General features: G+C 35.4%; 2 protein-coding genes across 2 annotated transcripts; both read left to right on the plus strand.

Moving 5' to 3' along the window:
- The first annotated feature begins 9566 nt into the window (after positions 1 to 9566).
- Positions 9567 to 11662, plus strand: LOC121991937 (hexose carrier protein HEX6-like). Its single transcript, XM_042546023.1, has 3 exons — positions 9567 to 9706; positions 9789 to 10111; positions 10582 to 11662. Exons 1-3 carry the CDS (start codon positions 9571 to 9573, stop codon positions 11659 to 11661), a joined length of 1539 nt encoding a protein of 512 aa, XP_042401957.1. The 5' UTR covers positions 9567 to 9570; the 3' UTR covers position 11662.
- Positions 11663 to 12187: 525 nt separating this feature from the next.
- Positions 12188 to 12787, plus strand: LOC121990750. Its single transcript, XM_042544827.1, has one exon. The coding sequence runs from the start codon at positions 12188 to 12190 to the stop codon at positions 12785 to 12787; it is 600 nt and encodes a 199-aa protein (XP_042400761.1).
- The last annotated feature ends 4372 nt before the right edge of the window (positions 12788 to 17159 follow it).

Here is a 17159-nt window from a genome sequence, read left to right on the forward strand (position 1 = left end):
GAATGAAACTTACAAATTTTCCATGTGATATACAAATACGTTGAAATTTAACATATCAATTATTACAAAATTTATTTCAATATAAAGAATTATTATGTTCTTTACACAAAATACTAATACTAATATATATTTATTTTCACAATAATAAAATATTTGTAGTAAGATTTGTGAAATTTTAAAAATATTTAACAATATAATCGAACAACTTTTCAGTATTTATTATCCCAATGCTCATTTAATTTTATAGAATTTTTTTAGTATAATATTAGTTTTAGATTAACATATTAATAATGAATCTTTATCTTCTTTTATATTATTTATAAAAACTAAATAGAAAAATATTTTTATATTATTCTTGAAATTTATTTAATAGGTTTACTTTAGACCATAGATTTAAATTAGAAGTTTTACTTTGTACAATACTACGATGATTTAATTCTATTTAAAAATTCTTCTTCTCTTAGAGCATCCACAATTGATCTATGTTATAACATTCACCATCTCATCAAAAAAACATAGGGTCCACTGTCGTATACTCATTATAACAACACATCTCTTTCACCCACATTCTTTTTAACGTTAATATTCATTATTCATGCGTCCCACAATCCACTCAATTATCTTAAAATTATATCATATTAAATAAATAAATTTTAAAATATTAAAATTATTATTATTATTTTTAATAATAACAGTTAACTAGCCATTACAATTTTTTTAATTTAATTCAAATTAAATAAAAAAATAAATTATAAATAAATAAACTAATATAAAATACAAGCCTAAATCATTGAAAAAAAAGTATGTAGAAAATATAAATTATTACCATTTAAAAAAAATATATTATTACTACTAAAAATACACTCATTACTTGTTATTTACCTATTTTATTTAATTTTTAATTTTAAAATTTATATTTTTTTAATGAAAAAGATTTTAAAAATACACTTGCTAGGGTGGGCCAGGGCTGACCCACCCCATACCACATTAACACGTTCAAAGTCATGAACGTGTTAATGTGAAGGGGTGTTATAACACCCCTTCATATTGGTTTTAACACTAATAGGAGTGTTATAACAGGGGTAGATCCTTTGGTCCGCAAAGGTTGGATCAATTCATAGTTCAACCTTTGCATTGGTGGGGGCAATGGCCCCCACCTGTTAACAGGTGGGGGTCATTGCAGGTGGGAGCCATTGCCTCCCACCAATCCTCTTGTCACAGTCTAGGAGTGGACCAGGACAAGAGGACCAAAGGATCCGGTCCCGTTATAACACCCCCATTAACAAGCAATGTGAATGCTCTTAGTCGTTAATATTATATATAATGTTAGAATTTATTCATATGATAGTTAAAATCAATATTATTTAAAATATAAAATATAACCTAATATTTTTAAAACACAACAAATTACTATTAATAATTTAAAACTTACAAAATATAACTTTTATTAAAAGAATTGACGAAACATCCACGAGAATTCTCAAGTTTCATATAGGAACTTGAAAATTATTTTACAACTTTTTTATTATAATAAAGTAGATAGTGAAAATTTTGATATCCTAAAGTGGTGGTTAAGGCTCAAAGCTTTCTTGTACTCTTTGTGATCGGCAAAGAAATTTTAACTTGTCTAGTGTCAATTGTTGCTATGAAGCAAACGTTCAGTGTAGATGGTAACATATATTAGATGAACAACAATCGACTTGTCTCTCGACTCATTGGAAGTCTAAGCATTACTCGATGATTGGACCAAAGCCGAGAAAAGAATCAAAGGAATACAACTTTCAAATGACAAAGTCTAAGATTTTGATACTGAATAAACGAATGCAATGGGAACGGGAAATTAAAGTGAGTAACAACGCCATTTTCTAATGTAAAAGGGTAAATATGTAAAAAAACTACGTGATATTTGATTCCCCTATACCCTAAGGGGATATACAAGCAACTTCAATAAGTACATACCCTTTTTTAAATAAATTTTAAAATTTATAATTTTTAATATAATAATCTTAAACGGTGACGAATTGAAAACCGACGGTTTCGAACCATGAACTATAATCATCTTAGATGATTAAAGTTAAAGATCGACCTATCATAAATCGTCTAACCAATGATTCTAAAGTATCAAACTATCGATTCCAAACAGTAGTTAGATCTACCTTAGACTTTCGAGGTAATCAGATTTTAGGATGCAAAATCCTTTGCTATTGTTTCATGACGTGCCCTTGATAACTTGGAAATCAATCATTATTTAAATCAAAAGAGGTTAAATAATAGATGAATTACTAAGGTCATCAACCTAACCGTTTTGGGTATTGTCATTTGGGTTTGCATGAGAAATTATTCTAATTCTTGCAGAATTGCAATTTTGATTTAAAATTACCAAACTAATGACAACTTAACAATTCATTTTTACTATTTGAAGAAACGAAATCTTTTTATATATTTTTTATATAATTTAGGTATTCAATTTTTATGATTTCTAAAAGTAATCAATTTAATCCCATAAAAAATTTTATGAGCCATCAAAGTAAGAATTTTCAAATTCTCCCATTAATAATTTGTCCTCGGATCAAATTTGAACTCTAAATAATTTAGGAAGCCATAGAAACAAAATCTTTCTAATTTTATCGATGAATAAGCAATTGTCCTTCTTACCATTTTAGTGAAATTATCATATTTTAGGAAATCATTTTTTTTACCCCATAAGTCATTCTTACCATTTTAGTGAAATTATCATAATTATACGGAGTGTGATGGCTTGAGACTTTGTGAATCCATCACTACCATGTGATGGGGATTGAGAAGCTAGCAGTCAAACTTGGACTCACGTGGTTGTCTCCTTCTATCACAAAGTCTTTTAGTCGATATAAATTATTTTTTCCTTAAAATATAAGAAGAAAAAGACAAGATTATAGCAATCAAGCATTAAAAGCTAGTTTGTATTGTCACGAAATTATTTAAGGAAAAAAGAAATGGATGTCTTTGTCCATCTTCTTCAATCGAAATCACTACCATTTTCATACGACGGTGAAGTTAATTTTTTATAAAATAACTGCTGATTTAAAATTGACTCTAAGATATTTTAATAAATTAATTATTCTTTACTTTAGTTTAGAAACAACAACTTTATAAAAAAAAATTAATTAGAAATAATAATAATAATTGTGGTTAGCCACATTATCATTAAGAAAATTGATGTCACTTTATAATTAAAATTAATAATTATCTGAAAAGGATTTAAGAATGGTAACACAATAAAAATTTTAATTTATTCCTGGGGCACGATAGTTATGATCATACATTCGTGATATTCAAACACTTATAATACTGGTCATTCGTTAGGATCCATATGTGTTTTTTGAATTTATCTTATAGTTGATAGAAATTTTTTGGATTAGATCGGTCATTTTCTAGATTAATCGGGTGAACTTGATACGATTAAAAAAATTAAAAATTAAAAATTATTTTTTATATAAAAATACTATTTCAAAGTACTAGTCGAAGATTAATAATGACAATAATAGAAAATAATCTTAAATTGATTTTAAATTTTTAAGAAGGACCTGTATCATCAAATCGACTCCTCTCTCATCTTGATAATCTAGTACTCAATCATCTCATTTTAGAGCATTCTCACTCTCCATCCTTCCTAATGCAACGTCATCGATTTCTAAAACCCCAGGATGACATTCGGATTTTAGAGCGACTCATCATATTACAAGGAATATAATATTCTTACAGAAGCTTCGCCTTATCATGGACCTAACATGGTACAAATAGGCAATGACTCAGGTTTACAAATTGCTCACATTGGAAACACATCCTTTCATTCATGTGGTCATACTTTTCGCATGCGCAACACTCTTCATGTTCTTTCTATCACTAAAAATTTACTTTTCGTGCGTCAATTTGCTCTTAATAATAATGTGTTTTTAAAATTTCATCCTCATTATTGTCTTGTGAAGGATCCTGCGATAAGAATTATTCTACTCCAAGGGGACACTAAAAATGACCTTTATCATCTTTAACCCACCTCTCTCAAAACCTTTGTACGGATAAATTTTCTTGGCATGCACGTCTTGGTTATCCGTCTCTACATCTTGTTTAGAATATTATTAATCGTTTTAGTTTATCAACTTTTTTAACGTCATCATCTCATTTATGTGAAACTTGTATAAAAGTAAAATTTCATAAACTACCTTTTGCATCCTCTACTCGCAACTCTATTTTTCCTTTAGAAATATTCACTCTGATATATGGGGACCTACTCCTATTCTTTCTAATAAGAGTTTTTTTTACTATGTTATTTTTATTGATAACTTTAGTAAGTTCACTTGAATTTTTCCTATGAAAAGAAAATCTGATCTCTTTGATATTTTTTATTATTTTCAAAAGTATATTGAGAGTTATTTTAATAGTAAAATAATCTCCCTTCATTTGATTGGGGTGGAGAGTATCAAGCGCTTTATACTCATCTTACTTCCTCTGGTATCCTCCATTGAGTCTCTTGTCACCACACTCCTGAAAAAAATGGATCTATCGAGAGAAAATATCATCATGTGGTTGAAATTACCTTAGCTCTTCTTAATCATACCTCAGTTCCACTTAAATTTTAAGATGATGTCGTCCAAACTATAGTCTATCTTATCAATCGTCCACCCATTCCACTACTTCAAAGCAAATGTCTCTTGAAGAGACTTTGTAATCGTCCTCTAGATTACTCTTCCTTCCGTATCTTTGGTTGTACATGTTTTTCTTGACTACAACCTTACTCTAAACACAAATTAAACCCTCGCTCTCAACAATGTGTTTTCCTTGATTATAGTAATTTGCATTATGTGTATCATTGCCACCATATTTCGATTGGGCGGATATACCTTTTTCAATGTGTTACTTTTGATGAATGTCTTTTTCCATTTGCAGTTGCTACCTCGGATCCTCTTTCAGATAATTAAGGAACCTATCTAATATCACCGAATAATATACTAGAATCCTCACAGATTGCTTCATCAGGACACATTGAAAGTACAAGGGGCGATGGTATCTGTAGGATCATTGCGCTAGAGAGGGGGGTGAAAATCGCTCGTGACTTTTTTACACTTTTCAGAAAATAAAGAACAATGTAGCGGAAAGAGAAAGAAAACATAATGCTAACACATCCAAGTTTTACTTGGTTCGGAGCCTATGACGACTCCTATTCTAAGACTCGCGATTGTTGATCGCTTTCGTTGGGAAATCACTATAATTTCAAAAAAATATTTACAAATAGCAAAATTACAAGTGCAGTTACAATATACCAACAATGACAGTGTTGAAATTGCAAGCTTCTGGGTGTCGGAGCAGAGTTATGGATTCATCATATCATCTTCGTAGCAGCACACAAGAGAGTAGTCATGAATTCAAGTTGTGTTCATGCATCTGCTTGAGGACTTGTTTTATAGAGTGCTAAAGGTGCCTTCAACCCCATTGAAGGCGCCTCCAGTGGTGTAATTGATCCCTACAGTGTTAGAGACGATAACCTCCGCAATCTGCAAAGTTTATCCCTTCAAAGGCACCTTCAAACTCATGGAAGGCGTCTTCCATCCGGTCTCTAAGGCACTTTTAGGCACACGGAAGGCGAATTCTGTTGGATATTGGGGCCTTAAATGGACCAAAACGATTTAGAGGAAGGAAGCCATCAATTGTTGAAAGTCGTAATTGACTTCAAAATTGAAATCTACGATTCGCGTAGATAGATTTAGACTATTAATTTGCTCAAAACCGATTAAGGGTGAATGAGAAATTAATGTTTAAAGTCAGCACAAAATAACATTTATTATTCATTAATAAAGTGCATGGGAGAATAGTCCCACATCGAAAATTCTCGATGTGTATTCTCTACTTATTAATGAAGATGTGTTAATGGAGTTAACACAAAAAATAAAAGGACAGGTGATCCCTTAGCCCAGGGCGAGCAGGTGCTCGCACCTGTGAGCCCGCCACGTGCGCAATGGGCGCTTTGTAGGCGCACTTTGCACTTTGCACGTACGCATCGTCGCAAGGAGCATTGAGGAGCTTAAATTTATGCTCCAGGTGACATTGCAGTGCCTACGTGGCACTCGGGTGACGTGTCAGGCTCGTACCTGACGTGGCAGTACCTACGCGGCATCCTCGTGGGCAAAGGGAGATGACTGGACAGTTGACTTAGGGAATGGATGGCTACCGTTGATCAACGTTGATCAAATAGGTATGATGGATCGCTTGTGATGCGATCTAGAGCGTTAGATCGCAAAGAGTAACGATCTGACGGCCTGGGATGAGACTTGATCTGAAGCATCGAATCAATGGATCCAGATCCGATGGCCGATGACAATAGGCGGATCTGAGGGTCACAACTCCTCAGATCTGATGGATGAGATTGAAGTGAGCTTGGTGAAGGGTTACAACCCTTCAGAATAGATGATCTAGATCGATCCAGCCCAAGGAACACATCCACTCACCCAAAGGACACTCAACCTCTTCTTTCAGTATAAATAGAACCCTCCAGATGATGGAATACTCACTCAATCATCTCTTCTCTTCCTCAAGCATTCATCTCATCTTGTGCATACAAGAGTCCAAGAAGTCTACTAAAAGGTTCGCTGGTCTCGGAAGTCGGAGTGCTACGATTCCGAGACGTTCGTCGTCGTTGTATCTTGGGAACGAATTGCAACAATCCGTTAAGCACCGTAGCGGAGCAATATCGTTTACGGAGATAGTGTCGAACACTAGCCTCGACGATCAGTTTGCATACTCCAGAAGCTACCCGGGAATCAACAAATTCATGCCTCTTCGCGCGGGCCTTCAACCAAGCCACTCGAGGCGCCTCCAACTACCCTGGAGGTGCCTTGAATACTATTCATCCAAGCTTGAAATGTGTTTTTTGTTGGATCGAGTCGCACGTGGGAGGGGGGTGAATCACATGGTTTTGAAAACTTGTTTCTTTTTGAAATTTAAAAGAGAAGTACGTAGTAGAAAATTAAAAAGAAAGGAAGCACAAGAAAACACGGTCGGTTTTACTTGGTTCGGAGTCTTCGGCGACTCCTACTCTAAGACCCAGGTCTCGTGGACCTATCGATGGATAATCCACTAAAATGCCTCTTCCGATACCTCCAGAAGAGGGAATCAAGTACAAAGAATTTAGGCGAAGTGTAACACGCTATACTTCTCTTTTTCAGTAATTAAGTATAAAAAATTTGTTAACACTTAGGGATTGATGTGATAGCGCTTTTGTGTTGGTGTCAGTCTACCGGTCGCGATCAAAAGTCCTCGGAGCAGTCATCGAGCATAGCAGCTTCGCAACAGAGTCGTAACAAGAAGTCAAAGTAGTCGAAACCTCGAATTGATGTGTATAAACTCGTATATTAGTTGTTGAATGAAGCTTGGTCGAGATTGCTTTAAATAGGGCATGGAAGGCGCCTTCCATAGGCGTTGAAGGTGCCTCCAATGGGTCAAATTAAATCTGATCCCGAAATCACTGTGCCTTATCTGCGACGATATTCAAATTTTATCTCTTGGAAGGCGTCTTCAAGACATTGAAGTCACCTTCCATGAACAGTGTGAAGACGTCTTCCACTGCTTGAAGACACCTTTGGGTACTGTTCATCCGAAAACTTTTTGCTCATTTTGCCCTACAAGTTGTGTTAGTTCAAAAATTAAAACATCCAACCTACAAACAAAGTTAGTACAGTGAAAATAAGAAGTAGTAATTGGCTCATGTCCTTACAGGACCAGGAACTAGTCAAGGTCTTAGATTAGGGATCCAAAATTGACCTAACATGGACCGACGCCTACTGTCCCTCAACCGAGATACGCCCTTATGAAGTCACTCTCCTCCAGTAACTTACCTTTACTTACCATCTTGCAGTTGGTTGACTAGTCTTCTGACCCACCATGTCTTCATGCCAGTTGTCCGATCCCGCGGACCCAATTTGACTTCCTGCCAGATATTTGGTCGGCCCGTTGACATATCTGGACTTCACACCAACTATCCGGTCCCACAAACCTAGCTGGATTTTAATCTGGTGTCCGGTCCTTTGTACTTGTCAATTCCTGCACACTTGGTAACGCAATTAGATCACAAAACACCTAACTTAACTCACTTGTTATTCATCAAAACCTGAGTTAGATCGTTAGTGCAAACTACACCAATACTTTTCACTCCTTGCAAGATACGTTAGTCCAAAATATCAAGCATATCTTGCAAAATAAAGTTAGCAAAAATAAAATATGAATAATAAAGCTACTTGACAGTCTCTGGACTGTTAGGTTTAACTTTCAGATTTTCCGAAAATCATAAGTCAAACCGATGCTTACTGTTCCCTCAACGGGGAATGCATCCTCACCTACTCCTCTAAGGAGAATGCTCGTCAAGAGTTTCCTATCCAGGATCTTGACAATGCTTGTTTTTTTGTTGGTATAGAATTTCTCTCACATTCTGAAGGTTGTCTTCTCTCTTAAAGTAAATATATTATTGGACTTCTACAACGAACTGAAATGGATGGTACACGTCCTATCTCCATACCAATCATTGAAGGTGGTTTCACTGCATCTTCATCCTCCTCTTCATTAGCTCACCCCCAAATCTACCGAAGTATTGTTGGTGCCCTACAATATGTCACCATTACATGATCCGATATTACTTTCGCTGTGAATTGTGCCTATCAATTTATGCATGCTCCTACTAAACACTATTAGGAATGTGTTAAGATAATTCTTCGATATCTCAAAAGTACTATTTTACATGGTTTTCTTTTATATCGTTAATCCTCACGAGAGTTGATTACCTACAGTGATGCAAATTGAGCTAGATCTCCCAAAGATTAACGTTCTACTAGTGGCTGGGTGAAATCTTGTTTCTTAGCTTTCAAAGAAGCAACTTACAGTCTCTCGCTCAAGTACTGAAGCTTAATTTAAAGTTATAGTTAACGCGACATCAGAAATTATTTGGCTATAATCTCTTCTTTCGAAATTACACTTTTCCTCAACTGTTACGTCCAAAATCTAGTGTGATAATATTGGAGCAACTTATCTTGCGGCAAATCTTATTTTTCATGCTCGTATGAAGCATGTGAATATTGATTTTCATTTTATTGTGAGCATATGGTGATCCGACAACTTTTAGTTTCTTACATCTCTACTAAAAATTAAATTGTTGATATATTTACTAAATCATTATTCAGACAACATTTCATTAAATGAGCGCTCGAACTCAATATTCATACCCTTCCATTGAGTTTGTCAGGAGTAATTACAATAATAGAAAATAATCTTAAATTGATTACAATCAATTAAGATTTATTATATTTGATAACACAATCAAAATCACAATCAAAATCAAAATCAAAATCAAAATAAACATGAATCAAATAATAAAAATAATACTTCTAAATATATTATATTTATTACTATATTTATAATCATATACTATATTTAATCTTTCCGTTTTAACTTATATAAATAAACTTATTAACTTTAATAAATAATACATCAAAAAATTAATTCTCCATACTTAGTCCAAGCCATTGACTCTGCTTTCTCCCACAGCACACAATGGCTATCCACTTCTCTGCTCCCATCGAAGCAGGAACCACCGCCTACAATGACAAGATCACGCTCTTCGTCGTCCTCTCCTGCGTCACCGCCGTCATGGGCGGTGTCATCTTCGGCTACGATATCGGCGTCTCAGGTGACGGATGATCCGGCCAACTGATCAATTATAAACTTTCTCTGGAGTCCGGCCGGCTTAAAGTTGCGCTAATTGTTTGCAGGCGGAGTGACTTCCATGGAGGCGTTCCTGGAGAAGTTCTTCCCGGCGGTGTACGCCCGGATGCGGGGCGACACGCTCGTGAGCAACTACTGCAAGTTCGACAGCCAGTTGTTGACGGCCTTCACGTCCTCACTCTACGTCGCCGGGCTCTTCGCCACCTTAGCCGCGGCGCCGGCCACGCGGGGCCTCGGCCGCAGGCCGACGATGATCGTCGGCGGGGCGTCCTTCTTCGCCGGCGCCGCGCTCGGAGGCGCCGGCACCACCATCTACATGGTCATCGTCGGCAGGGTGTTGCTCGGCATCGGCCTAGGATTGACCAATCTGGTACGAAGAGAAAATTTCATTTCACCGCTATTATTTTATTTTATTTTATTTTATTTTATTTTTCCATTTTCACTCCTATTGCTTAAAATATTGCATTTTGCCTCTCTGCAAAATAATGAGAACAAACAAAATGCCTTTGGCAAAACTATTTTAATTAAAATTATTTGTGGAATGAAAAAAAAATAAAACAAACACCCTTTTAATATTTTCCAACAGCGAATATTCTTTTCATAATAATGATTCTTTGCCATTAATATGTAAAGTACGAGGGTCAAAATTGAAATTTCTCTGTAAAGTAATAGGAAGAACAAAAACAATGGATGAGATCGATGGATCCAGATGAATGCCATTCCATAAAAGTTGAAATTCTTACGGAGATTTCTGTTCCGATTGCTTCAATTTCAAATCGAATGCGAAATGAAATGCAAATTCTTCGAAGAAACTCGGCAATTGAATCGAAATTGATGCAGGCAGTTCCGCTTTACCTGTCGGAGATGGCGCCGCCTCGCTACCGCGGCGCCTTCAACAACAGCTTCCAGTTCAGCATCGGCATCGGCGCTCTCTCCGCCAGCCTCGTCAATTACGGCACCGAGAAGATCCCCGGCGGGTGGGGGTGGCGCGTCTCCCTCGCCCTTGCCACTGTGCCGGCGTTCCTCCTCTCCCTCGGCGCGCTCTTCCTACCGGAGACGCCCAACAGCCTCCTGCAGCAGGGCGGCGACCCCCTCGCCGCCAAGCGCGTCCTCCAGAAGATCCGCGGCGCCACCGACGTGGACGCCGAGTTCGATGACCTAGTTGCGGCCGCCGACGCCTCCCGAGGGATCCGGAGCCCCTTCTGCCAGATCCTCCGCCGCGAGCATCGCCCCCACCTCGTAATGGCCGTCGCGATCCCCTTCTTCCAGCAGGTGACTGGCATCAACGTCATCGCCTTCTACGTGCCGGTGCTGATCCGCACGATCGGCCTCGGGGAGAGCACCGCGCTGTTGTCGGCCGTCATGACCAGCGTCGTGGGCTCCGCATCGACGTTGATCTCGATGTTCGTCGTCGATCGGGTGGGGCGGTGGGCGCTCTTCCTAGCCGGGGGAATCCAGATGCTGGTGACCCAAGTGATGATTGGGGGAATCCTGGCGAGACAGTTGGGGGACGAAGGAGGGGTGAGCCGGGGCTACGCCTACCTCCTCCTTGTGCTGATCGCCGTGTACGTCGCCGGATTCGGATGGTCGTGGGGGCCGCTCGGCTGGCTGGTGCCCAGCGAGATATTCCCATTAGAGATCCGGTCAGCAGGGCAGAGCATCACCGTGGCGGTGAACTTTCTGTTCACCTTCGTGGTGGCGCAGACGTTCCTGGCGATGCTGTGCCGCATGAAGTCGGGGATCTTCTTCTTTTTCGCCGGATGGCTGGTGGCGATGACCGCGTTCGTATACTGGATGCTGCCGGAGACGAGGAATATTCCGATGGAGCAGATGGGGAAGGTGTGGAGGGAGCACTGGTTTTGGAAGAAAGTCGTTGGAGGAAGCCAAGGAGCGGATCCCAAAATGAATGATCTGTCATAAAGATAAAGTATAAAACACATATTCATGACAAATTGCCAACTAATTTAATAAAATAATTCAACTTAAAAAAATACTTAAAATATGTTTCTACCTAAATCATGATTTTTCTTAAATATCTTTCGACCTAAATCATGAATTTTATTTTTTAAATATCTTTCTTAAATATTTTTTTAAATATCATGAATTAGTCTAACTCCTTAATATTGTATACAGCATATATAAGATTTTTTATAATATCTTTAAAATTTAAAATAAATCATCTATTTTATTAAATTTAGAGAATCATTTTTAAATGCTCACTAACTACTCTATAATTTATCATATCTTTATTTATTTATTATTATTTCTCTCTCCTTTATATACATTTTTTATTATTATGTATGTTAATGATTTTGCACCAACTATTCCAACATCTATATTCCTCCAAAGGTCATATTTTTTTAAGTATAAAATCACATTCATATTATGAGTACATATTCATATCATCAATCTCATACCGCTATAATTTTCCCAAAAATTTCCAATAATGTATCATTTAATTAGTAATTACGATTGTCTACTTTTTTATGATGATGAATTGGAAGCAATTGTAATTGCCTTTTCAATTGAAGATTCATTGGATGATAAAGAAGGTTCGCGATCGCAGATCATTCTTGGCAAGCAACGACGTGCGTTTATTAGGAGAAATCGTTTGGAGGGTCACATACGTCTCTTCAATGACTACTTTGTTGATGCATCAATATATCCTCCTAATATATTCAGGAGGAGGTTTCGGATGAATCGTGATCTCTTTCCTCGAATTCTTAACAATGTGGAGAATTATGAGTCATACTTCGTTCAAAGAAGAAATGCTACCGGAATGCTTGGGCTTTCTTCTTTTCAAAAGATGATTACCACCCTGAGGATCTTTGCTTATGGAGTTGGAGCTGATCTCATGGATGAGTATGTAAGAATTGGAGAAACCACAACAATAAAGAGCATAAATTTTTTTGTCAAAACGGTAAACTCGATCTTTGGAGATGAGTACTTGCAGTCTCCAAATAGCAATGACATTGTTAGATTGCTAGCAATTGGTGAAAATGAATATTTCAAGATATGTTGGGGGAATATTGACTGTATGTACTGAAAATAGAAGAATTGTCCTACTGTATAGAAAGATATATATACTGGTAATGTATATGAGCCCATAATTATTTTGGAAAAAATGATGTCTTATGATCTTTGGATATGGCGCATGGACCAATAATTATTTTGGAAACAGTGATATATTATTATTATTAAATTTTTTTTTATAGTAGTAGTCCCTAAAGCCCATGAATTATTTAGGCCCTGATTGACGAACTTTGACGGCCCGCCAATAATAAATGTAGTTCATGTAAGAATCGTCCTCACTTTGTAATTTTCTCGGAATTAATGGATGAAAAGGGAAAATGCAATTCACGAAAGTTTGAAGTCTGACCATGTTTTCGAGTGCCTTGCATACGTCATCAGACGTAATATTATTTTGCAAAATTATGTGTTGATTAATTATTTCTCTTAATCTTTTTCATGGAAATGTACAATGACGCCTTAAAATATTAAAACATTATTTTATATGCAAAGTGGGAATATTTAAGCTGAGCTCAACGGTAAATTGGATCGTACCCATAAAAAAAAGAGGACAGATACGTTTATTCATGTGATAAAAGACAATTCACTCGTCCCTAGTACTCCTGTCAATTTGTCTCTAGACCAATATGAAGAAGGTAAATCATGGATGGTTACTAGTCATTAGTACAAATGGCCAAGATATGGAAGAAGTTATGCTCAATCACGCCGAGTTTCGATCCCAAAATCTTATGTGACAACATTTCAGGTCTTAATCATCATTCATAATTTATAGATTAAAGGATAATCCATTACATAAATTTGTTAATTTTGATGGACCTATTTATTTTACAAGTGGATCCATCAAAATCAATCAAATAAAATAGATCATCCTTAATATGTAAATTACAGACGACGAGAGGATTTCGTAAATAATTTCTGCGCTCGATCGTGCATATTAATTACTAATTTTAAAAAATATATATCAATTATTAATTAGTATACACGGAGAATAAGTAACTCACAGAGCTAAACTTACACAGAATAAAGAATCGCACTTTAAGCATCAACATTAATAATTTTAAACTAAATTTTTATTTTAAATTTTAAATGTTATATTTTATATAAAAAAGTATCTATATCAACCTTACCCATTCCCTAAATATACATAAATAATAATTCTCTAAATTTAGTGAATAAATTATTAGTTCTTATAAAATATAAGCCACATGGATTCTAAAAATCATATAAAAATTCATATATAAGAAATATAAGAACATATGAACATGAATCTTCGTTTCATCGAGAATATGACATAATAACATAAAGTAGGAACAAATATGATAAGGAACCTGATTGAAGAATCATCCTTGTCTTTAGCGTCGTCCAGAAATAATCCCTGTGGAAGAAGATATAACGGAAAGAAAAGGAAGGTCTTCCAAGGGACTTAGGAGTGATGGCGCCGAAAAGCTTTAGGCCTTCCATCAAGCTTGAAGGCGCCTTCGGATACTATTCATCTGAAGGCAAAATGTGCTCCTTTGTTCTGCAAATTAACATTAGTCCAATAAATGAAATAATAACCTACAAGACAAATGTTAGTACAATAATAATGAACAATATTAATTAGTTTCTGTCCTCCCAGGACTAGGAACTAGTCCAGGTCTTAGCTTAGAGATCCCAAATGGGCTTAATCTGGACCGACGCCTACTGTCCCTTCAACCGGGACGCGTCCTCACTTGGTCACTCTCCTCCAATGACTTACCTTAACTTACCCTGTTGCCAGACATCCGATCAGCTCGTCGACTTGTCTGGACTTCATGTCAGTTATCCGATCGGCCCATTAACCTAATTGGACTTCTTGCCAGATATCCGGTCAGTCCGTCGACCTATCTGGACTTCGTACTAGCTATTCGGCAACCCGTTGACCTAGTTAGATTTCGTACTAGCTATCCAGTCGACCCGTTGACCTAACTAGATTTCCTATACACTTAATCAAATGGTTAGATCACAACAAAACCTAACTTAACTTACTTGTCATTCATCAAAACTTGAGTTAGACCGTTAGTCAAAATTGCACCAACAATCTCCCCCTTTTTTGATGCAATGCCAACCTGGGTTAGGATAGGAAAAAATATTGCAAAAATAGACAAACAATATGGTTTAAGTTATTCGGATTTTGATTTGGTTCAGAGTTTGCTAACTTAATCAACTTAACCCCCTTAACTCTCCCCCTTTGACATTCATTAAAAAACATGAATAGATATATAAAAATATATGCTAAGGAAAGTAAACAGTGACGGCTTTTTTACAATAAAATAATTTTCAGGATTACTTGAGGGAGGAAAAATGTTATAACCATAAACCCTTTTCAAAAATAATGTTTTACAACATATGATTTTTTTTCAAAATTAAAAATATTTTACAACATATGTTGAAGTATGTTCAAAAATAGTTTTGAAACCACTTAGCATTTTAGAATGATAAAAAAAATAACTTATTAAAAATCTCAAAAAAAATTAGTTTTGAAAACACCTTTTCAAAAACTTTTTCAAAATGTTTTCAAGACATCTTGTAAAGCAGATTTCAAAAAAAAAATTAAAAACATCTTTCAAAACAAATTTGAAAACATTGTATATTAGCATTTTGACAAAGCTAATAAAGTTGAAAATACTTTAAAATCTACTAACTTTAGAAATTTTAAAGTTTTCTAAAAAAAAATTAAAATGCTAAGTTCTCCGAAAAAAACTTAAAGGATTTAAAGTTAAAGTTCTCCAAATCAAAAGTTAAAATACTAAGTGCTTGAACATTTGAAATTATTTTAAAGTAGTTCCGAAAGATTGAAACAGTTTTCAAAATAATTTTTCAAAACATGTGATAATCTTTTTCAAAAATGGATTGTTGAAAAAATAACATGAATGTTTTCAAAATTTATTGACTTATTAATCCTCCCCCTGAACTTGAGCTTATTTCAAAATAATCTAGTCAAATATAAATTGTCCTTAATTGTCTAACTGTTAGTTACAAACTAACTATCAGAAGATAGCAGTATTCACTTGGTTAGTCAGGTTAGGTCTTTGTATCCAGTTAGTGTTTGACTAATCTGTATTACTTAACCTAATTGCTATATATTTAGTATTTAACGCCCAAACTTATGTTGATGTATTGATATAAGCATCTTAAGTCCAGACAATATGCCTATGCATCTCACTCCTTTCTAAGTTTGGCAATACACAAACAAGGTAATCCTAATGTGTTGGCGAGATGCTCAAGTCCTAGTTTTATAGGAACATATTTTCTATGGATTTGATCTAGGCTAAGGCTAAAATTGATTTTGAAAATTCTAAAACTAAAGGAATTTTAAGAAAACTGTATAAAGAATTTTACCCTAGAATTTAAAAAAATTTGAAAATAATTTTGAAAATAATGGTCCTAGTCTATTACACACATTCCTAATTGTCGACGTAAGTTACTAAATTCAATTTCAGGGAGGGGTTTAGTGAATATGTCAGCTAAGTTTGACTTAGACTTAATGTACTCGAGTTCAATGTCACCTTTAGTAACATGATCCCTGATAAAGCGATGTCTAATTTCGATGTGTTTGGTTCTTGAATGATGTACAAGATTTTTTGTTAAATTAATTGGACTAACATTGTCAATTAGTATTTTTGTATCTGTAAAGTTTAAATTAAAATCTTTTAGAGTGTGCATCATCCATAATAATTGTGTAACACATTTTCCTATTGCTATATATTCTGCCTCAGTAGTGGATAAGGCAACACAATGTTGCTTTATACTAAACCAACTGACAAGTGATGGTCCAAGTAACTGACACTCACCACTTGTACTCTTACGATCTAGTTTACAACCATCATAGTCTGAGTTAGAGTAACCTATGAGTTTGAAGTTAAGTGTTCTAGGATACCAAATTCCTACATTTGATGTTCCTTTTAGATATCTGAAAATTCTTTTTTATCTTAGTTAAGGTGGATTCTTTAGCACAAGTTTAATATCTAGCACACATACTAACCGTAAATAAAATATCAGGTCGACTTGTGGTTAAGTATAGAAGACTACCTATCACACTCCTATAGTATTTTAGGCCTACGGATTTTTCATTTGGGTCATTGTCTAAGGTTGTGTTAGTTGTCATTGGCGTTTTTATTTCCTTAGTGTTTTCCATTCCAAATTTTTTAAGTAATTCTTTGATATACTTTTGTTGGTAGATATAATTTCCTTCATTAGTTTGTTTAATTTGTAAACCTAAAAGGTAAGTTAGTTTCCCTACTAAGCTCATTTCAAATTATTGTTCTATTAAGGTTATAAATTCTTGTAAAAATTCTGAATTAGTTGAATCAAAGATTATGTCGTCTACATAAACTTGGGCTATAAATATATCTTTGTTGATTGATTTC

Source organism: Zingiber officinale, chromosome 6B, assembly GCF_018446385.1.
Source record: "Zingiber officinale cultivar Zhangliang chromosome 6B, Zo_v1.1, whole genome shotgun sequence".
Lineage (NCBI taxonomy): Eukaryota > Viridiplantae > Streptophyta > Magnoliopsida > Zingiberales > Zingiberaceae > Zingiber > Zingiber officinale.

Bases quoted from the DNA above. Each gene is read 5' to 3' on its own strand.
- LOC121991937 (XM_042546023.1), top strand. From the start codon at position 9,571: ATGGCTATCCACTTCTCTGCTCCCATCGAAGCAGGAACCACCGCCTAC. The intron at 9,707-9,788 runs GTGACGGATGAT...AATTGTTTGCAG, and splicing joins CTACGATATCGGCGTCTCAG to GCGGAGTGACTTCCATGGAG. The intron at 10,112-10,581 runs GTACGAAGAGAA...AAATTGATGCAG, and splicing joins GCCTAGGATTGACCAATCTG to GCAGTTCCGCTTTACCTGTC.
- LOC121990750 (XM_042544827.1), top strand. From the start codon at position 12,188: ATGTATCATTTAATTAGTAATTACGATTGTCTACTTTTTTATGATGAT.